The sequence below is a fragment of the Pavona decussata genome, unplaced genomic scaffold (genome assembly GCF_977016875.1).
Source record: "Pavona decussata unplaced genomic scaffold, jaPavDecu1.1 SCAFFOLD_44, whole genome shotgun sequence".
Lineage (NCBI taxonomy): Eukaryota > Metazoa > Cnidaria > Anthozoa > Scleractinia > Agariciidae > Pavona > Pavona decussata.
Window position 1 is genome coordinate 1,433,059 of NW_028145466.1, and position 22,686 is coordinate 1,455,744.

General features: G+C 39.3%; 2 protein-coding genes and 1 long non-coding RNA gene across 3 annotated transcripts in view; 2 read left to right on the top strand and 1 right to left on the bottom strand.

Annotated features, from left to right (window-relative positions):
• Nucleotides 1-40: 40 nt before the first annotated feature.
• Nucleotides 41-8,365, top strand: LOC146482769 (RILP-like protein 1). Its single transcript, XM_085106851.1, has 6 exons — nt 41-301; nt 2,575-2,695; nt 3,804-3,934; nt 4,985-5,691; nt 6,660-6,752; nt 7,495-8,365. Exons 1-6 carry the CDS (start codon nt 41-43, stop codon nt 7,523-7,525), a joined length of 1,344 nt encoding a protein of 447 aa, XP_084962977.1. The 3' UTR covers nt 7,526-8,365.
• A 2,866-nt stretch (nt 8,366-11,231) lies between these two features.
• Nucleotides 11,232-22,686, top strand: part of LOC146482770 (uncharacterized) — a 52,702-nt gene continuing 41,247 nt past the window's right edge. The window contains exon 1 of the mRNA XM_085106854.1: nt 11,232-11,441. Within this exon, the coding sequence (XP_084962980.1) occupies nt 11,393-11,441 (49 nt within the window). The 5' untranslated portion in view covers nt 11,232-11,392. The remainder of the gene's footprint in view (nt 11,442-22,686) is intronic.
• On the bottom strand, nt 16,885-17,654 carry LOC146482771 (uncharacterized). Its single transcript, XR_014864041.1, has 2 exons — nt 17,413-17,654; nt 16,885-17,018 (listed from the first exon to the last, which is right to left on the bottom strand). It is a non-coding gene; the product is annotated as an uncharacterized LOC146482771 (long non-coding RNA).

The window sequence follows — 22,686 nt, forward strand, 5'->3', positions numbered from 1 at the left end:
AGCTGACAGATAAACGCAAACGAGCGCTTCGGTTTACAACATGGCTTCGGATCTAACAACTGCCGATGTTTACGAGGAAGCTTCTTTAATCGGACAAGACATCGAGAAGATAATCGAACGTTTCGGGCACGAGGCCGTCAAGGATTTGATGCCAAAAATTATTCGCGTACTCGAGAGACTAGAGCTGGTTGTTGCGGAAAAAGAAAAGGACAAGCTAGAGATAGCCGAGCTGAAACTTGAAAACGAAAGACTGTACTTGGAGATAAAGCGAGAAGCGAGCCAGAGAAGAAAGCTGGATGAGGTAAGCTTTGTTATTCTAAAAATTCTGCGCGGGAGCGCGCGTTTTAGACAAAACGAACAATTAATTCTTGTATAATGGCCATTTTGCATGTGGAAGAATTGACGATGATATGTTATTATTTTAACTGCTAGTTATCGTATCTGAAAATTTAAATGGGTTATGTAGGTTATTTAAGAATGCATTGATCAGGTCCTTGATAAGGAAGTGAAGCAACAAGTAGTTGTATATTCGAACGTACATGATATAGTCTCCATGTTTGATTCAGTTAGGTGCCCTCAACAAGTTATGTATTGATGCATTGTTCCACAGAAAACAACAATAGCAGAAGATCAAATTTAGACTCTAAAAAAGCAATGACGGAAATTGCATTAACAGCCGTTTTAAATCGACACAAAACGTGTTTGTCCATGCAGAAACTTCCCAAACGAATTCGAATCAGTGTCTTCTGTGGGTATTCTGTCAAATATTGCATGCCTTGGTTAATGGTGTTATTAATTTCACTCGGCTCTATGGTGACCTCTTGTTACCGCAAAAATCCTTAGCCCTTAGGTCAGCCACTACGACAATATTTATTATTACTTTCTTGAGAGTTGGAGCCAGTTGAGATCATAAATATTGTTATGAAATAAAATTTATTCAGTGAAAGTAAAATTGGTATGAAGCGGACATGAAGTTCTGCCTCGTTGCGTAGACACAAAGAATCGAAATTGACCAATATTTCAAATTCAATTACGCCGAGAACCGATGTAAACACACTGAATCGGTTAGTTGTTCAAGTATCCAGTGTTAGATTAAGTAAAGCTCGGTGGGGAGTAACTAGCTAAGACAAAACACTTGATGACTCCCATGTTTCTGACTTTTTGTCATGGTCTCAGAAATAAAGAAGCTCTCGCCTTCATTTGATATATACATTAGCATACTGAAGGATCATTCACTTTAATGGCAATGATGTCACCAAAATTCTCATGTGACTAAAACATGACAGGTTTAATGAAAATGCAGATTTAAGCAAATATTTTAAATCTGTAGTATTGACCAAAATTCCATGGGCAACTCTTGTTAATCCCGATCACAAACACAGAAATATCACTTCTGCTAATTTATCGTGAGTTAAAATAACCTCCTGACCTCCTGTTCCAAAAATGTTGGCACAATTCTGCAAGGCATGGGTATTTTTTGTCATGTGCAGTTCCAGAAAATATTCTTTTTCCCTCCCCCCCACAGAAGGGATTGGAAGCTCCAGGGGGTGGTTATGGGTCTTAGAGAAAATCCCTTCGGGGAGGTATGGATATTTCTGGAAATGTGTAATTTAAGTAAAGTCTGTATTGTATCTACTCTAAATTGCTCCCTGAGTAAGTCAGCATCAGAACTAAAGAGATAAGCTGTCATTGTATTCAGACCGAGACAAAAAAACTACTGGGCAAAACAAACCCTGTGCCAGACCAAACAGGTCAAAATCCAGTGCCATACCTAGCGAAGGGGCCAGGATCACCCCTTCTCCTTCTCTCAAGTTGGTAACCTGCAGGCTGACTCATGATCTAGCAGTTTTTTTGCAATTGGACCTATGCTGTTAGTGAATCCTGGAGCCTAGGAACATTACATCAGGAGTGGGTGAAGTTGCTACAGCCCTTGCTCCCAGCTCCCTCCCTCTTTTCTCCTCAGTTTATATCTTCCCCATCCCTGCTCCACTCAGGAGCAATTTGTAAATAACAGGGGCAATTGAAAGAATAAGGGACTACAGCGGTATAAAAAAAGGCTCTTTGAATCTCATTCCCATCATAAATTTGTCTCGTTCCATCATGCCCTTGTGCCAGTCAATTTTGTTTTGCATCCCAACAGAGACTTCAGTCCTGGTTACAGTAAAGCATATTCAGTGGAATACCAATTTTCCAACCTCCTAGGAAAACTGAATTTGGTTCAAAAAATCGCGAGTTACAAAACTCGGGGTAAAAATCTGACTGAAGCAAGTCCAAGGGAGACAACTTTTGGCTCGAAGAATCAGGAGTTTCGAAAAATCGAGGATTCAAATATTTGAGATTCCACTGTATCAGCAATCGATCCAGTTAACCCGCATCTCATTTGCATCTGTTTCTCAAATTTCTTGAAAATTTATACTGCATCCCTTTTCAATTTCAAACCCTCTACATCGTTCCATTCCTACTCTGTCAGTTTGGAAATAACACATCAACCCTGGAAAACAATGATACCCTTCTTTTATGGCATGGTTTTTCTGTATATGCCATACATATTAATAGAGATAATATTTCTTCCAGGAACTTTATCAGATCTCCGCAACAGGAGAAACAGACAACCTCAAAACCATGTTAATAAAGCTGCAGGACGAAAACAGAAAGCTAAGGCTGGAATATGAAATATCTGCAAATAATCAACCAGGTATGAGGGCCCACACACCACTAAACCTTTTAAAAGTCGAGTTAAATCTAGGGACAGTCTATAGACGAAGAGACACTGTCCTCCTTAGACGTGTATAATCACGATGAACTTTTCATTGAAAGAAATTGAAAGTGCCATGACGTAAAAATCAAGAGGCCGTCAAGTGCCCCAATGCCCCCCCCCCCCCTCCCCGGTACGGTCACTGAATGCATTAAAATGCCCCACTAATACCGGGGGAAGCGGGTGGGGTCAGTACTGCTGGAATCGACTGATGCATTATTCCGAATGAACGGCCTTTCCCAATTTTCTTTTGCTTGACAATTGAACTGACAACTGACACGATACATGCGCTTTAACAAATATAGTTAAAATATTTAACCAATCTATATTTAACTGACTGTTTGCGCACATGGAGACGGACAACAGAGAGACGTTTTGGACCAACAGGGGTGCTTACAGTTTACGCAAACCACCCGGATGAAAATTTTCGGCATAAATACGAAATGATTTAGCTTGTCTTAAACAGAAGATGGATAACATGTAAAATGTATGAATAATGTATTGTAAACTTTATTTATACACGGTAAAAACATCAGTACAAAGATAATTATAATTATGTAAAATACTGTTTTACATGTTTGCCGTGTGGGAGTATGAGGTAGACATTAGGCGATTGATTTCGCTTTTAAACGATATCAGCTGTAAATTCCAAACGGAGTAATAAAAATGCATTGCTTTGACCAGAAGCCCATATTTTCAGAAGTACTCCAAATGGAATGATGCGTACCATTTGATTTTCCAACTGGAATTTCCGGGTTTTTCATGTAAATGTAAGCACCCTAGATCACCCCAAGGGTACTCAGACGGACAAATCAGTGTGAAAACGATGGGAACGGACACTATTTTGGACGTAAAAGTAGCTGATTTCTTTCTCAGAGAAATCCACCGACTAACTCGGGTGACTTTACCTCCAAAATCGTGTCTTTCCCGTTTTCACACTAAGACCTTCCGTCTGAGACAGATTGTCCAAGAGTTGTCCGTCCGTTTTCCGTCGTCTAGCCGGTGTGTAGACGTTCAATTTTTTGTATCGAACATTTTTGTTTTGAAGCAACGGCTTATATCAGCGCGCCTGGTGATGCAGAGTTGATGCACAAGATGAAGGAGACGATTGACAATCAGAGGGACTCCATACGGAGTAAAAACATGGAGATTGATACCCTGAGGAAAGACCTAGAAGCGGTACGTGACTGTTATAAGAATGTTGCGTGACTCGCATGTACTCGCGTACTAGTGCTGTTCCGTGATCAGACATGTAATGCAAACCCCTAGGAAGGACGTATAAGCCCCCGCAGTGCTTCGGGTTTTAGTAAATAAATCGGATTCACGTAAGCTAGGAATAAGTCTTATTTTCTCTCTCAGTGAGAGCCGAGTAAATCGGGAAATAAATCCGGGTTTATAAAAAAGTTACCACCCTGGCTAACGCGCATATTTCGAGGTCGTGATTTACGCGCGCGTGTTCCATCTTTAACCACATAATTCCTGGGAGAAAAGAAGGGATTTCTTATTATCTAACGGAATTCGAAAACGACCTCAGAAATGAACAGTTGGCCACTTTATTTTGCGCTATACAGCTCTTTACCAACTGGTCTTTGAACTGACTGAATAGACCAAGAGAATACAATTTAAAAGAAGAAATCACTCAAACATGGGCTTCTTCCAATGATATCCAGATAAAATTTATTTTTTCAAAATAGTTCAAGGTGATCCTGCTAGAAGATTCCCAATTTATCCCTTTAAATTATGTCACGTAAGTTAAGAATAGCCGGCAAGCTTTTATTATATTTTTACTAGAGTTCCTTTACTGAGTGATGTAATATTAACTTCTGCAACTGAGAATTTTTAATGAAAGTCTGCGCGTTACAAATTTATGTTATTATTTTAATGGAGTATAAAACGTACGAATGCATTTGTGCAAACAAGTTCATAGGGCGGCCAGTGTAACCTATGAGCTGATGAGCAAAACGACTTATTTACACGGTGTAAAATACACTATTATTATTATTATTATTATTATTATTATTATTATTATTATTATTATTATTATTATTATTATTATTATTACAAGTTGTACTTCAACATTGATATCGAATTAAATGCCCCGTGTGAGGAGTAAGATAATGCAGATTTCTGTTCTCGAAATGACTTTGAAATCAAATAGCGCCAAAAATATGCCATATGTGTATGACCAAGATGTGCGGTTTTAACCTTTGTATAACCTTTTTATTTCAGATGGAAGAACAAATCGAGCGGCTAACGACCATCAACGAGAGTGTGCGGAAAACTCTGGGTGCTAGCCAGGCACGAATAAGCGTTTTAGCCAAAGAGAAGGCGGAGCTGCAAACAGAGCTGCGCTCAATTAAACGAACAAGAAGCGTGTTACAGGTACAAACGGGTCAAGACGAGAGCATTGAAGAGGAAGGTTTTGTTGACAGCGACAATGAAGTACAAGAACAGATCAGCGCTGACGAGGGGGAAGAGGTTGAGGAGGAAAAAATGCAGAATGTGGATGAAAGACCCGAAGAGGTTGTGGATTTAAGCAAGAGAATACCTCCGCCTAAACCACCTCGACCCGAACTTGATGCAGAACAAAACGGGGACAGGTTGAACAATAATGAGAATGGTATTGATGGCCAAGACAAGAATGGGAGAGATGAACACAAAGAAAACGAGTTCAATCAAAACGGGGACGAGCAGCACGAGCATGACGATTGGGAGTTCGTTGGTGAGACGCCGAAAACAGCTTACAAAAGAGAGAAGGCGAAAGAAGAACTGAAAGAAAAGCGGCAAGAGAGTCAAAATAAGGCTGAAAAAGACAAGAAAGACCCGAATCGGCCGCGCTACACCAAGGCAGAAATGCTGGGAATTTTAACCGAGAGGAACAACTTGAAGGAGAGGGTTTTTGCATTGGAAGATGAGCTCAAAATCTACAAACCCAGGTAATGCATTGCGTTGTTTTAGAGCTGCGGCAGTCATGTAGTCAGCACGAAGTGTCTTTCTGAAAAGCAGATTCACGAAACCATCTTAGTAAGATGTAATGTTCAACAGGCTGTTGTTGAGATGACAATAGGTTATTGTTAAGAAACAATAGCCCAGTCATTTCAGTCATTTAAGAAACAATACTTGGGATAAACCTTAATTTAGGAGGGACAACCCTTGTCTCTCCTGGTTCATTGCTTTCTAAGCCAAGAAAACATACTTTACTTTCCTAACAAACTGCTGGGGGTAACCTACCAACATGCTATCCGGGGGGTGGGGGGGGGGGGGAGTAGTAGTAGTAATACTCCATACTATTATCAGCTATTTTCGTTTTCAAATTTCTCGCTCGCCTCCATTTTGGATTTTATGGCGTCATATGGTTGCCGCTATTGTCAAGAAGCACGTGTTGCCGCTATTGTCAAGAAGCACGTGTGACGTCACAAAATCCAAAATGGAGGCCGGGGGAATTTGAAAGCGAAAATTGGCATTCACAAATCCTGTTTTGACCTGCACATAGATATTATTTACATGTTATCCAACGAAATTCGAAATTAAATGGTATTTCCAGCAATGTAATGTAAATGCATTTCAAGGGTGGAGGTTTTCCTTAAAGTCTAGGCATAACGTTTTTCAAAGTCTTCAAACATTCGTAGGATAGAAATTCTGGACGCGCACAAAGGTATAGATTCTTCTTACAGACAAATGTTAGTTGAGCATAATCCAACATGGAATTGTTAGCATTGTTAGACCAACAAACGTTATACAACAATGTTGGAACGTTAGGCGCCCCGACTCAAGCTTGTGGAGCTTGTGAATCATTGCCGTGTTAAATAGAAATAATGAGTGCACTTACTTGAACGTCAGTGCTATTTTGAATCGAAGTAGGTAGTCCGAGTATTTTAACTTTTGGTGATTGCTCTTCAATTAGTTACGCTACAGAGGACGAGCAGAGTCATTCGACTAAACACACAACTTCACCTAGGAGGAATTCCAGAATAGGGGAGTCCGGGATATCAAGAATGTAAGTTCACTTACACTACCTTAGATAGCTATAAGCGATTGTGACGCTGTCGGTTCATTTTCAACGCCATAGAGATCAGTACGGTTATATAACACTCCTGGAAATCGAGCCAAAAGATTCGATGATCCAGCAATGAAAGGCTTTAGACCTTCTTTTCACCAATCTGTTCTCGATCATGATAAAAGCGTACATACAACTTACGTACATCTTCTATCGCCCACGCTAAAACGATCGAAAACGCCGATAAAAACGAGACTTTCCATAGCGATTGCAAGAGTAGAGGCTTAAAAAACGCGCCGTTTTAAAAGCACATCGCAAATAGGTTAAAGAGAAGACTATTGGCGAAGACTACTGATGCCATTTCCGATTGATATGCACTACAGCCGGCCAACCATGGAAAAACCGTATGCGTTTCTTATCGTTTTAGCGCACAAGGTATGTGAAGACGTACGGTATAAAAAAGTACACATTCCCGGCAATTGCAGTTAGATTGGACAACTGAAACCAACCGGGAGAGCTAGTTGGTGTGGACAAGAACATTTGTCTACGTTTTCGCCCAAATCAAAGTAGTTTTAGAAACGCACATTTGTATGAGCATGTTCCAGCGTAAGGGTGTGCTTCGGGTTTCCACCATTTTGGAATTTAATTGCATATGTTTTCCATACTCTTGGTAGATTCGGATAACAAAGTGCATCGTTCACACGCTCTGCTCCGCTAACATTTGTTCTCTCTTTTATTTCAGTTTCAGTATATTCAGTTATCATCGAAATTAACAGCTATGCCTTGTCCGGGACTATGCAAGTGTCAATCCTCTCCAGGTAGCAGGAGAGCAAAGCTTCCTTAGATATTTAACTCGTCCGTAGTTGCCGACCGACATCATCATTGAGCCGTGTACAAAAATACTAGTATAAAATATAATGCGTTGTAATGAGTAAGAACGAACCAGCTGTTCATGGTGAGTGTTCGTGAAATTCTCCGAAAAGGTTTCGATTTTTTCTGACCAATCACAATCCATACATTCACTCTTCAACAGCTGCACGAAGCTGGCGTCTTGAATTGTTACCTAGCAACCTATTAGCCAATAACATTAATCTAATTGCGTTCTCTCGTTTCCTGCGAGCATGGTGTATCAGTAACAAGTGAAATGAAAGTACGCTCTACCATTGGATTGTAATTTACGTTGGCCGTGTTTCAGAGTATCGGATGTAGAAAAAAATATTGAATAAAGAGATCTGTGTTTTGGTCATTTATTAAAAAAGTACTCTAAGAGATTCGAAAACCTGAAAATTTCGCATCGACAAACCTTTCTCCTCTGCTTTGTTGTCCTGATCAATGATGGATTGTCAGGCTTTAAAGACGACATTGAATAAGCAAGATATGTTTCTTTTAATATACGGAAGCGTGATCTGCGTTTGTATTTTCTGAGGGCTTTAGCACAGGTAACCCGCTACTTAGCCGTGCCCTAGCTGTGCAAAGCTGTTGCAAGAAAAATAAAAAAGGGAATAAACTTTAGTATTATCTATTTTCTTAGTAAATTTTCATCAAATGATATAGTTTTGTATATAGAATTCGTGATGGAAGTGAGTGTAAATAAATCAAGAAATTTACCCTCAGTGAATGGTTACAACCTATGATGCTGGCGGGGTGGGGCATTTGATTTTGGGGTTTGTACCAGTTTTCGACTCACAAGCTGAGTAGAATTAGAAAGCAAACGAGTGAAATTTCTAAGAAATCACGTTTAATTGAAGGAATAAAATGGTATAAAGAACTTTCCATGAATGTATTATTTCAGTGGTACGGGGATTTGCTTGTGAAAATATCATGCCACTATGACGAACAATTCATTCAATTCACCGTGTAAATCGCAGTGCCTATGAAATAAAATATACTGATCCCCTTGTTACTTATGAAAGTGATATATATTTTGATAGTTGAACAGCAAATAATTTTCTACAATTTTCAGGATGTCTGTATGGAAGACTTGGTAACTGATTTCGCTGAAATGTAAAATGATTGCATGGAAAAAAACTAGGGTTAAAAGCTTTAAGGTGTTCAATAAACGAACATTAAACAAAGCCGCTGATTTATACTGTTTGTTTTGCCATGGAAGGCAAAGGAGAATTAAGAGAGGTTTGTCTTCTTAGCTGGGCTAATCCATAGTTGTCAGTGGCAGGGAGCGGGGGGGTGTCTGCCTTTGGGAGGTGTTCATTGTAGAAAGGTGTTCATCTTACACATGAGTGCATTTTAAAAGTGTTCATCTAGGATGCCCAAATTGGAAACTTATAGTTCAGTAAGGTGCCCATCTAAGAGAGATGATTCTCGTGGAGGAGTGTTCACGGAGTGGATTTTCACCTTGGGGAGGTGTCCGTTTTTGTGAATCATTGCCGTGTTAAATAGAAATAATAAGTTGGCTTACTAAAACGTGCTATTTTGAATCGAAGAAGGCAGTCCGAGTATTCATAAAACTAAGAGAGATGATTCTCGTGGAGGAGTGTTCATAGAGTGGTTTTCACCATGGGGAGGTGTCCGTTTTTGAGAGAAGTCGTTTAGTAGAGAGGTGTCGATCTTTGAGAGATAAGCAGTTTGCAAAGGTTTTTGATGTTTGAGAGGTGAGGTGTCCATCTCTGTTCTAGAAAGGTGTCAAACCTAGAGAGGTTTTTGTCGTGGTAAAGTATCCTTTAAGCCGGTGTGCATCTTCGTCCTTGTAAGAAAGGCGCCTATCTTAAATAGATGATAGTTTCGGCGAAGTGTTCATCTTAGAGAGGTATCTGTTAGATGCATCAATCCTAGAGAGGTCTTGGAGAAGTATCCTTAGAGAGGTTTACATCTTTATACAGATGTCTATCGTATGGCGATGTTACAATTATCGGCAAATTGCAACGCAAACGCTGAAGAAGGCACAGCATTGCAAGTTGCAGAAAACATGTTACACGCTGCAAAATACCTCGCAACGTTGCGAAAAGAAGAACGGAAAAGTATACTTTTCCTGAACGTCGTAACGCAATTTTTCGTTGAGAGATAAGTTGTAAAGAAAGGCGTTCCACGTTTCATTCCGCAACTTGCCTCGCAACAGCGTGGAGTTGCACGTTACGAGAATAATTGCCTCGTGGCAGCATAAAGAGATCTTTTACAGAGGTTTGCTTAGTGAGGTGTGCGTCTTTTAAAAGATGCTCTATAAAAAAAAAAGGATTTTCCCGTTCTCCTCCCTTCCCCCCTCGCTCTCAAATCAAAGCGTATCGTTGTCACAAAACTCAAATCTCTGCACTGGTGGACGTGTTGGTGGACATAAGATGCTAGCAAAAGATCATGATTGCAACCAAAAATTGTAAACAATTCATATCGCCATTTTTTCGGGAAAATGTGCCAGAATTCACAATCTGCGAAGAATACCACGCATTGCGTGAATTTTTGGTGTGAACGGAAGTACTATAGCCTAAGCCGCAGAGGAAATAATTCCGTTTGGCAAATGTTCACGATTCGTCACGAATCTTCCCGCCAAATTGGTACCCTTGAAACGAAATCAGGTGACTGCTAATGTCTGTTCTCCACTTGTCTCTCCTGCTCCGGCCCTCGCTGAGGCTTTTTTATTTCGCTTTCTTTGGACATGGCAATTCTATGATGCTCCCATAATCGAGTGGAGAAAAACAGACAGCCGAGTAAACCGGAAAGAGACTGGGCGCCTAGAATGTTTTCTTTTCGTTTTTGTCCCGTTTCCACAATATTTAACAATTATTTCACAGCGCGCGTGCTAAAATCATCTCATATCCAACAATCACGAGTGGAATAAATGTTTTATTATAAACTAGATCTTGCTGATTCAACCAGACGATGATGGTCGCTATTTCTCGGGCATGGTATAATGGCTCCTACACCATGGCCGCTAAGCCAATGAACGCCCCTGGAATTGCACAATGAACCAGTTTTTTTTTTTTTTTTTTGTATAGAGATTCGAGATATTTCTCTCCGTTTTTCTAAAGTAGCCTCCGAGACCGGTACATGGTCTTGGTAGAACTGAACAATCTCCCTGAAGCTGCAGTCTAGGAGTGCCGCTAACAATCAATCAATTCATGTAATTGTTGTGTGACCTCCAAACAAAAGCTTCAGTCTAGAAGCCGAGTGCTATCATGCGCAATTGTCGGTATCACTGTTTCTTTCGAACCGATCACATATCTTCATTCATCCCTCTGTATATATCTCCTTTTCCGCCCCTTTCGTCCGACTCACTTAACCGAAACCAGTTTCCGGCTACAACTTAAAAAAATTACGTTAGTTTTTCCCTACTGCAGTTTAGCTGGGCATTCTGCTCGCGGTTTGCGTTTGTTGGTGGGGCTGGGTGAAATGTTTTGCGTGCCTCAAGGCTGACATCGCCGCTAAAGCATCACAGCATTCGCTATCATTCAACACCCGCACCTTCACGTCACAGGTTTGTAATTTGAACTCGTTTCAAAGCATGTACTAATCGTTCTGCCATTCAGGTCATTTCTAGCTTCCTATTGAAATCGGCCTGTTTTGAAAGCAAAGATTTGATTTTCTGAACATCAAGGCGTCTTAATTGCTGTGCTGGTTGAAAATGGGTTGAGGAACATTAACCTGAGTTGTGGACCAGCCTTTTGCCCGGAGAAAACACGCGCAAATTTCGTATGTTTCTATCGACAGTGGCTTTGAGTCGATTGTCTTCGCTTCTTCCAGGTAACGAAGTGTTTTTAGTTCTCAACTTAAAATTTCATGCATTCGTATCGAGTTTCTAATGTACGAAACATCTAAGAATGTGCAACTGGGGCAGTGTGACAGAATGGTCATGGTTGACAAAACAAAATCAGAATTCTTATAACATGAGCTGTTTTCATTCTGAACGAAGCCGAAATTTATACTGACTATTCAGCTACCAAACGGAAATTCGCTTTCACTTGATGCAATACCAAAACCGGTACTGAATTTTATCACGTGTTTTCTAAAATATCTTAGTCCAAACTCTTGCAAACACGCGCTGTATTTGTATACATGATTTCGTTACGAATACAGCATGGTGGACTGGTGTTGCCTCTGCGCACCAGTATTAGGAGTAACCTAATGTGATCTTGCGATATCAAGCACATCGCTTGCAAGCGCGGTAAGATTTTAAATGCCGATTTCTGGAGAAATTTATACCACCAACACTAATTTAATACACATTTAGTTTCTGTATAGCTCAAACCTTTTCTGTATACGGTATTTTATCAGTTTATAACCAGCTGAATTGTTGCATGTCCGAGAAACTGCGAGAAAGCATAAACAACTGATGAATTCCAAGCGTGATTTAAATGTATTTCATCCATAGAAATCAGTTCGATCTACACGATAGTGTTACAAAGCTTTTAGAGCTTTCTCAGGCTGTTTTATTGGCACAATTTCGGCAATTTCGGTTACTCCAGCCGCGATTTGTAATAGACCGGTATTGTCTGTCGAATCGATTACAGCAAACTCAAATATGGAAATCACGTCAATGAATGAAAATTCCATATCACGCTATATTTGTTCTATTAATATTCCGCTTTAAATCACGTTATGTTGTTGTGTGAAGTGACAGTACCGCGCGCGTACTCCACCTGACCTGGCCAAAATTAGAAAAGATCCCAAAATTGATTTCGTCATTTCAACATTTTTATCCACTGACTCAAAAGTTGTGAAATCTCCTTGTACAACGTACTGCACCGCAGTTGCTTACTAGCTTTTACGTTGGTGCATGGAAACACTTCTGGATTTCATCCAAGTTAGAGTCATCTTGTACAGCATAGCATCGTTCCATAGGAAATTAAATGGTCTCACTTTAAGATTTCATCCACAAGTTCCTTAGACGTCGACCCCAGTTATGCACTGAAACAACTGACTCCAATGCCAGTGTAAGATTCCAGGTGGTACCACATTTAGAAAGTTAACGCTGTGAGCCAAAGTTTTTCACAGATACGTTATGAAATGGCAAAATTACATGACAGCAAACCTTTAATTTCTATTAGTGAAAACGTCTTTTGTCAAAATTCTCACTGACCCAGACAAACGTTGGCAACAAAATGCACCCTTATTCCCAATTAGTAGGTTTTGGGACGGCGAAAGTAATGTTTATGTTTCTTGTAAAGAAAATAAGCTTAACCCGATATCAACTCTTTTGACCCCTAAAACAATACACTTGGCTGGGAATGTGATTAAACGTATTCCTAAAATTGGACAATTGTTAAAAATGGAATCTCCGGAAATCACAGAACAAAGAAAAGCCGGAAAGAACCAGTGCCTAAACACTTTAAAAAAGATACATCTGTTTAGTGTGAGCTTTTCTCTGCACTGGGTAAATAATTTGATGAAACCCGTCGTTCTTAGTGGACCGGATTAGTTAAAACAGCAACTTAGAGTGTCTCTCTTTAGGTTTAAGGATATTTCCGGCGATCAAACCAGTTGCTAACTGCTGGGGGTAGCTGCTAGACAATTCGGTCAGGGTCCAAATTCCAATTCGAAGAAATTTTCCAAATTTTTATCTATAAAAACTGCACTATTTCCCACTATGCGGGAAAGAAGGGACTGAGCTAAGCAAAGCTATTGAAATGCTACATGTTCATTTGGTTTCATTTGTTTTATAAATGGAAAAATTTTTTGATTTCATCCACAAATTCACTAGTTTGAGCCATCTCGTTCAGCACAATAAAAAGCATCACAGTGAGGAACGTATAGAGTACTGGCCCCAGTTGTTCAAAGGGCGGATAACTTTATCCAGTGGATAAGTCACTATCCAGCGGCGCGGATGTACCCCAAACAACAGTTCTGGCAAGTTTTCCACACAATCCCATAATAAAATTAGACATAAGCTTCAACTCTATGCATAAATTATAGGGCTAAAGGGAAATTGCTGCGCGCATTTATTTGTTGCATAGCGACCTATCCAGTGGAAAAAATTATCCGCTCTTTAAACAACCGGGGCCTGCTCTGTAGCTTTCATTTGAATGCATATTGTTGACTTCAAGAATTGGTCCACAGATTAAAAGGTAGATCCACCCTTTCACAGCATAGTAAACAAAACGATTGGAAATGATTGTTCAATAGCCGAGTGCACAGTCACACACACACCGACCCCAGAGTCAAACCACCTCTTTCGGCAAAATAACAACATTACAGGCACGAATTGCTCTGATAGCTTTCAAAATCAGGTACTTTTAAGGTAGAACAACACTGAATATTTATTCAGCCATGTTAGCTTTATCGGAAGCAATTAAAAGCCCAAACGACACGCAAGCAAAGCAAAGCGTATTCACTGTGAAAATAGATGCAACTAAAATGAACCGATTAGGTCATGATCAATTTGTCATATTCTATTTGTTATCGCCTTCGTTTCTGGGATCTGATGTACGGGTCGATTGTTCGCGTTTGGGGGTAACATTAACAGAGGGTGATTGCCTTAAAGTGCTACTACGATCAAATTTTCGAATACCTTTTATTTGCGGTTGATTGGTAGTTTATGTCCTAAAGTACATGATCTCCAAGTTATATCCTCATAAGATGAAGGAAAGTACGATTTTTTTGCGCTCAAACTCCACGAATTTTCATCCGCCATTGAACCGCCATGTTCCTGCGGCCTGGTTACCAAAGGCAGATGGTGTCCAATGACAACAGAGGCCGGGTCACCCGGGAAAAACAAGTGACGTCAGACTCTCAACTCGAAGCCACGAGGCTAACTTCTCATACGGTTTCGAACACGTTTTCCAAAAATGTTTCGTTCTTTCAATGGTGGGAAGTCGCTGTGTTGTTCAGTGGTATAACAACTGCTCTAATCGAGCGGCAGGAATTGCGCTGCATGCGAGTCTGGCCGACAGAACGAGAGATGTGTGGGTCCAGTTTGTTGTCTTGCACGTTTTGCTATTTTCCCGGTTTAGTTCGAGGGACACTTGGGCATTCCACCCAAGTCAGTGAACACAAATTAAACCTGATCTTTTGAAAAGGGTAAGCGATCAGGAGATCGTGAACCTGAAAAAAATCTCCGAAGGGGAAGGAGCGGCAAAAGGTAAGCTTATGTAAAGTGGGCGAATTGTGTGAATATTGTTTTTTATCTTTGGTGATTCCTCGATACCTTGTTCAGCACCCATACAAATAGCAGTCACAAATTTTTATACACATTTTATATTGCGTTTCTAAAGTACTAAACTTTGATTGAACGAGTAAATAATGTAAGTGCAACTAGCTCCCGGAACTAGGTTTTCCCTCCGAAGCATTTCCAAAACATCTCAGTGCGATAAGAGTAAGCTTGTGTTTACTTTGCTTGTGCAAAAGCTTGTGGCAAAAACTGTGCAAACAAACGCGAAGAAAACCACTTTAATTATCCATTTTCACTCAGCTTTCGATAAGGTGGTCTTTGGCGTTTACAAAAGGGTTCCTTCTTTCTTTTAAGTGGTTTTCTTGAAGAAATAGTTTGAATTTTTGGTTTAAGAAAGGTTTTAAGAAAACCTCACATTCAGTTGTTTCTTATCAATTAGATTCAATTGGTAATGTATTATAAATTTTGATTTATTTTTCAGACGCTGAGTTGCAACAACGTCAAAACCCAGCTCTTACTATTAAATACAGGCCAAAACAAGCCTTGCAGAGCACAACACGTGAAAAATGTGGACAGCCAAGAAAAGGACAGTGCTCCTCCTTAAACTAGCAGTTGAAGAGCACTGACCTTTCTCAAGGGCTTTTCTTGATCTTTTGTCATCAACCACCAGTTGACAAATAGAATCAATAAAAGAACTGTTTTCTTTTCATTCATCATGCCTCCTCATTGTAACTCTTTCCATTACATAGGCTTCTGTTTTAGGGACTGGTCAGAAATTAGTGGGGAGGGGGGGGGGGGGGGGGTGAGGTGGAGATTTTAAATTGAGCAATGAAAATGATGTGACCCTCCATAGCAATGCAAATAAAATTTCATGACCCTCCCCCTGAACAGGTAATACAATGTAGCTCAAATACCAGAAAAAGAAAACAAGAATGGAGGCAAACTGTAAGTTACTTACTGGAACCATTTTGCCCCAACATAATTCAAATCATCTATAGAGCCCATTGGCATCATATAACTCCGTTATGCTACACATTTCCTTTACATTAATATTTTAATACTTAATACTTGTCTTGCTTTTGTTAAATAATGACTTAAATTAACAAATTTTATTTTGTCTTTTGTATATAACTCGCTCTCCCTGTCATACTATAAATTATGATTGCAAGAGCATAAATTTATGTGACCCTCTGTTTTCACTGCTTATTCTTTCATGACGCTCCACCTCCCCCCCTCCCCACCCCCTGCTCCCTGCTAATAGGGAGCTGAAGCACAGACATTCCTGAGCCATGTATAGCAACCAGAACTCAAATGTTTTCTCTTTTGGTGTGGTTTTAAATAAATACTAATTTGAATATAAACAATATTAATATGGTAGCCATTTTGGAATAAGGTTTATGGTTCATTGTCTGCAGTACATTAATAATTTTTTTTTATGTTCATTTGAAAAAGAGTGCCAGAATCTTCTTTCACCAATAAATTTGTTGTTGTAAAAATGAAATTGAATCTACATTTTCTAAGAATAAACACTGATCAAGAAGAACAACCTTGAGAAAAAAATCAAAGGTGGCTCACTACAGTCTCAACTTTACTTCATTTTGGTAGCATGCATTTGCCCATCTCTCACCGCACCAAAAGTGAAAGTAACGAGAACTGTTACCACAGCAACAGTGTATCAGACTCATCAACACTTGCTTGGGGGTTTGCCCTTAGACATGTAGGACAAAGGATGTTTGTTGTGAGGTTGATTTGACCCTTCATTAGAATAAGCAAAAAAATTTCAATTAATACCTGAATCACAAACTTTAACTCCCAAGAATATTGTTTTCAATGTATATTTGCAAAATTCCTACTTTTCCTCCCCTCATTTGCCTAGGTGGATGCTTGTTACCAGAAAGCATGCCTTAATAAATTTTCATTTATAAACCTAGTCATTTCTTCAGTGCGTTAACGCATCCAGTGCAGTGGTGTTTAACCTGATGTGAGCCACCTTAAAAAAAATATATGTACACAGAAAAGACTGTTAATACTATTACATTGTTCATGATGGTGCAAGGGAAGAAAACAAATCATTGCAAATTGTTGTTGCCTTGCAAATTTATTTGTTTATTGATTACTGTACTTATTCAAATCTGGATACAATGATGTCCATGCAGCACCAGCACTCTCCAGGCTTGGTAAGTCGCTCAAGGGAGCAATTTGAATATTTGCACCTGAGAAAATATTGAACCAAGAGGAAACTTAGCATCAATTACAAGGGAACGATCAGCTTAAATTCAAGCCATTGTACAGAGCTTTTCACTACAATATATATTCTTTTTCCATGGTAAAAAAGTGCAAAAACAGTAAGCTTACTCGGAACCGAAACTTAACTGTGCACTCTAATTTAACACCAAGGCAAACTTTCGAAAGCAAAGCTAAAAACCTAGACTTGACTTCGATTTCAATTCAACTGAGTCTCCGGTAGCCTACCTCCGGGGAATGAACTGGCTAGTAGTCAAGAGAAATTGTTGAGGATTCTCAGGCACTACACTTTTAAAGCTTGCCTGTTTTGTTAATACAGCAAATAACACATCTAAATATCAATCTCTATCTCTAATATCTTACCCGAGAGATGAACGACTCAGCAAAGTCTGCTCTTCCTTCTCTTGTAGCAAAAGCGCTAGCTACTGAAGTTATTCGGCTGCCTCTTCTTCAGACGGAACTAGCTCTACAGAGTCAGGACTTCTTAATTTCCTTTGCCTATATCATGCGAAAACGATCCAGGAGAGCTTTCTGTGGTCAAAACAGCTCTGAAATTCGTCGCCAGAAGGAGGACTACAGTACTCGCTCGATCAGCGAGTTGAGAGTATTACGTCACAATCTCGTACCCAGAGTCCTCAGGCTTTTTGGTCAGCGGGGCGGCGCCAGGAGAGACTCTGGGATAATGGAAAAATATAATCCTTTTGATTGGTCGTCTGCATAACAATGGAAGACCGACAGGAAGTCCGTTGGTCATTTGCGGAAGTTAACCAAACAGGAAACCTCCGGAGCCAACTTCCCTGTTTTGGAAATGTCAAACTCGGAGCTTTGTGATTTTTATGTGTGTGTCACGGTTTTTTTTCTATCGCCTCCATTTACCCCTAGCTTAAAGCACACCAAAAATTAGAAACACTCCAATTCAAAGACGGGTTTTGAATTATGTCATTGTCAGTGCAACAATTTCTAGCCGACGAAACATCAGTCGTTTTAGCGTGGGAAGTTGCACTACTACCATACGATGGTAAAACACGGCAAAATGCAAGCAGCTACTTACCTTGTTGTGGATGAAAATTTGGGGATGAAGAGATCTGTTGTGGAGCGAAGTCCATCTCAGGTTGCCGTTTCCCCTTCGGTTTTGCCACAAGGGAAACGCTGAAGACATCTCCACGATGATCAAATTAAACGCCGCACACGAGAGCAAAAGTTTCACTTTTTTTTTTCAGTCACGGCCCATCTTGCCAAAGCTAGCTAACCACTCGGAAAAAAATTCCCTTTTAGAGGCGGAGGTAATTGTATTTTATTTTCAGCATTATAATGGTGTGTGGAACATTTTCTCAAATGTTGAGAGATTTTGTTTTGAGTGTAAACGTTTAAAAGTGTGAAAGGCCGTTGTTTTATAGGTTACCTTAAGATGGAAGTTAAGTCTCAAATGTAATAGCCAGTACATACAGATTTACAGTAGAGGGGCAGTTGAGAATAAAGACTTGTTGTCAGCTACTTACAACCATCTTCTCTGCAAGAAAGTCAACACATTGTGACAGTGAAGTAGCCACCCAACTTGACCTGTTAAAGAACAGGTGTAGATAATACTGAAGAAAGCTGGTCGTCCAAATGCAGATATACTTTAAAAATATTTATATTTATTTATTTCCCAGTGGAGAGGAGGCTGAGAAACCATGGGGCTTATGAATATTTTAATATTCATAAGCCCCATGGTTTCTTCATGGAGGCTTAAAAGCCTCCTCAATCTTAAAATACAAAAGTTATAATATTGCTTGGAGTGTTTATATAACCAAACATATAATGCACTCTGAGTTTAAAATTAAGATGGCAAAAATTTAAAGATAACGAAAGTTTAATTGTACTCTGTTAAAGGCTGTACATCAATATGTAAGTAAAAATGATCTAACTTTTTTAAACTGTTCCTTTTTTCCCTTCATCTGATCACGTCAAAAACATGCAAAAACTCCATTGAAGAAGGATGAGACAAGGAAACCGTGGGTTCCCTTGCAGACAGATATTCCTGTTGAGATTTCCAAAGCAATTATGCTGTTGCAAAGTGTGAAATCATGCCTTATAAAGTACCAGTTGTTGGAAAAAAAATAGATGAGCAGTGCTGTGACCCTCTTGTGTTATATGTCATAAGGAAGAACACCAAGTCTTCCCTTGAAGGGTTCAATTGGGACACAATTATTATTGAGGAGATACAGGAGGTCTCTGCTCGATTTCATTCTACTGCGAGTGTACCTGTTGTACATGAACACAGGAGCTAAGTACCCCCCGTTTGTGTGACATATAACCAGATGATGTTTGCACAGACTCGTACAGAAAGTGACCACTTTCATCATATATCCTTGGTATCAAACACTCCACTTGTAATTGGGAGATTAACTAACGCAATTATTTTGGCAACCCTTCCTATCATTTCTTCATGTAATTATTAAAACAAGTTTAACACAAAGGACACTAAAATCAATTACCCACCTTAAAAAACGTTTCCCTTTTTAATATTACTCATTTAAACAACAAAAATATTAAATATTTTCCACAATGATGATAATAATAACAACCATTATTATTATTATTATTATTATTATTATTATTATTATTGTTATTAAGGAGAGGGCGCGGTCCAGCCGCTTGGGGTTGGTGAAGTAATACGGAGGATAATTGGGAAGTGGGTGATGAGAGTAACACAACCCAATGCAAAGCAAGCAGCTCACTGCAGGCGTGTGCAGGCCATAAAAGTGGGAGTGAGGCTGTTATTCATTCATGCAATGCACAATATTTTTGACGCCTATGGAACAGACGCTGTTCTTCTTGTTGACGCCTCTAATGCCCTAAACAGTTCTGCTGCAGATTTTTGGTCAATGCAGCTCATTAGACTTGGCCCAGTCCCACCAAACATTATGCAATATGCTGGATGACCTAGATTGTGGCATGATAGACCATTAGAGTCCAGGAAGGGCTTGAACTAAGAGTCAATAGTTTTTTGATTTTTAGGTCTTTAAAGGGGCAGTATCATGGGAGATATCATGATTTTTGGCCAAAAGTCACAAAATTTAAAGTTTGAGCACTGTGTTAATTAATTTCTAAATCGATAATTTATAAAAAATATTAATAGTGATTCTGAGGCGAAAGGTTGAACCAAAATATAGTACAACAAGCAATTTTTAGTGCGTTACGACGACAAAATTTGAAAACGTCTGCCAGACGTTTTCAAATTTGAACCACTCTTTATCTTGGCCAACTGCCGGCGAAAATATCCGTGGATAGTTTCTTTGCATTCTGATAGTCTTTTAATGGAATTTGTCATTATATCTTGGCTGCTATCAACCAAATAGCGTCTTTTTGATTTTCAATGTGTTACTAAAAACAGCGTGATACTGTCCCTTTAAGCTAACATTATTGTCAAGGGACAACAAATTCCCACAAGCACTGGATGATTTACACAGATCATTACTTTTGACAGGGTGTCCAGCAAAGGTCTCAACAACACTGTGCCAATCATTCAGGATATTGGGGAGGTTAACAATAATAATTATCTGTTGTCAACACGAGAGCAGCAAGATCAGAGAAGAGATTATATTATGCTATTCAGCAAAGTGTTGGTTGAGTACTTCCCTTGCCTGAAGTTAATAATAATTAAAAGTGTGATACCAAATCAGATCACCATCCAGTACTGAAAAGAAATGGCAAATCCTTCAGAAATTATCAATTTACCAGTTGTACCCTTTAATCAAAATAAATTAGGTAATGTGTGTCAGTACCTGAGCTATCTGACTCAGCTCTTAGTTAAAGAGTACACTTCACAACCAAATGAAGTTGGGCCCCACCAATTTATGTAAATTAATAATATAAACACAAATTTCCCAATCTATTGACCCCTTCCCTGTGCTTCCTATAGTACTCACCCAAAAATATGAGAACTCACATAAGATAGTTTTAATTTTACCCTGATTAAATGTACAAGGAGGAGTACTGAGGAGATTAAATACATGGTATAGAAATTGACTAAGTGAAATATCATAGTCAGGATATCGACAGTCTCTCAACAATCACATTATAACTAATTTACTGATGAGAGGTGATGACCACTCCCTGTACAGTTCTCATGTAAATACTCTGTGGTTAGGCAGAAATGTTAACAAACCTCAACACAACTCACTGTCCTTATTTTCATAGCCTGTGCCAGGAAAAACTTTGGTACTAGGTAGTATTGGGATTTGAATTGAATAAACCAAACATGCATTGGAATGCATTTAAAACACTGTTAAAAAATTATTACTACTTCATTTTATTTCTAGATATATAGTATACCTGGGAGCAACTCTACAGCACTAAAACCATGCAAGATGTGAGCACTCTCTATCAGATTCGTCAGAAGTTTAGTCTGAAAGGTCAGCCGTCTCCTCTCCCTAACCCACAGGGGGCGTGTCCCCTTGGCAAAAGGAATGTCTATCCAGAAAGAAAAACTTCAAAGCTTCTCATGACATGACATTCAGGACAGATGTATAAAAATGTGCTAGCTTGCAATGGAACAGATATAACATTCTAATTATATACACTTTAAGAAAAGCGTGCACACAATTCATTCTATTGCAATTAAAAAAGGGGCAAAAAAAACTTTACAACAGTAAATATCAAGAGGTGATTTAAATTGTCAAATGATAACTTACACTATGTGTTCATTGAAGCAATAATTTATCATAAGACATAACTTAAATCCCATTTGGACATAAACTGTAAAGGGAAGGGGGAAGGTAATTTAAACATAAATTCAACAAACAGTCAGCTGCACAGTTCTGTGAGAGGAAAAGTGATGGTTCCTTTTTATTTGTAAGTATAAAAAGTAATCATTAAAGAAATAATTATGCTATTTACTTGTCTGTATGTGTTGTAGCAATGTCGAATCAAGTCCACCGTTCGCTCGCTCTTACAGGATAAAAAGTCCAGTTGCTTTGATCCGCTCTTACGGGAAAAAAATCCAGTTCCTTCGTTCGCGTGTAAGAATCAACTTGGCTTTCTCGAACACTTTCAAGGCCCGATAAAACCTTCAGGCCCTAAAACATCAACACGACTGCCATTTTGGGGCATTTGACTTCCGTTTTAATCTTAAGCATGCGCACAGAGACCGGAATCCCACGTTTTCTGGGATAAGAAATTCCATTATCCCAGAGTCTCTCCTGGCGCCGCCCCGCTGACCAAAAAGCCTGAGGACTCTGGGTACGAGATTGATTACGTCACGACAAAAACACAATAGGTTTGAATAAAAATACCGCAACTCCAATCACTTTCATACCGCGGGCTCACTGGAACATAAATTCATAATGGCGGACTCGAAAACACCAGTTTTCAAGGCTCAATATTTTCAATTTACGGGGCCCAAACTTTATTTCAGTGACCAAGACAGGTACAGCCACATCGGATAAGCTGTAAAGAACGTGTTTTTGTTTCATACGTGACATGAAGTTTTGATCGTAGTAGCACTTTAATGGGTCTTTAATCACGCAGAGGAATACAGAGCTGATCTGGCTGCTATACCTGTATGTCTGGTCGATTTCCAGGCGTTAGGATTAAATGGACCTTGTCATTTACGCCATTTTAATTTTTTTCAGTTTGGCTCAAACGTTCTGAAAA

Bases quoted from the DNA above. Each gene is read 5' to 3' on its own strand.
- LOC146482769 (XM_085106851.1), top strand. From the start codon at position 41: ATGGCTTCGGATCTAACAACTGCCGATGTTTACGAGGAAGCTTCTTTA. The intron at 3,935-4,984 runs GTACGTGACTGT...TTTTTATTTCAG, and splicing joins TGAGGAAAGACCTAGAAGCG to ATGGAAGAACAAATCGAGCG. The intron at 5,692-6,659 runs GTAATGCATTGC...CTCTTCAATTAG, and splicing joins CTCAAAATCTACAAACCCAG to TTACGCTACAGAGGACGAGC.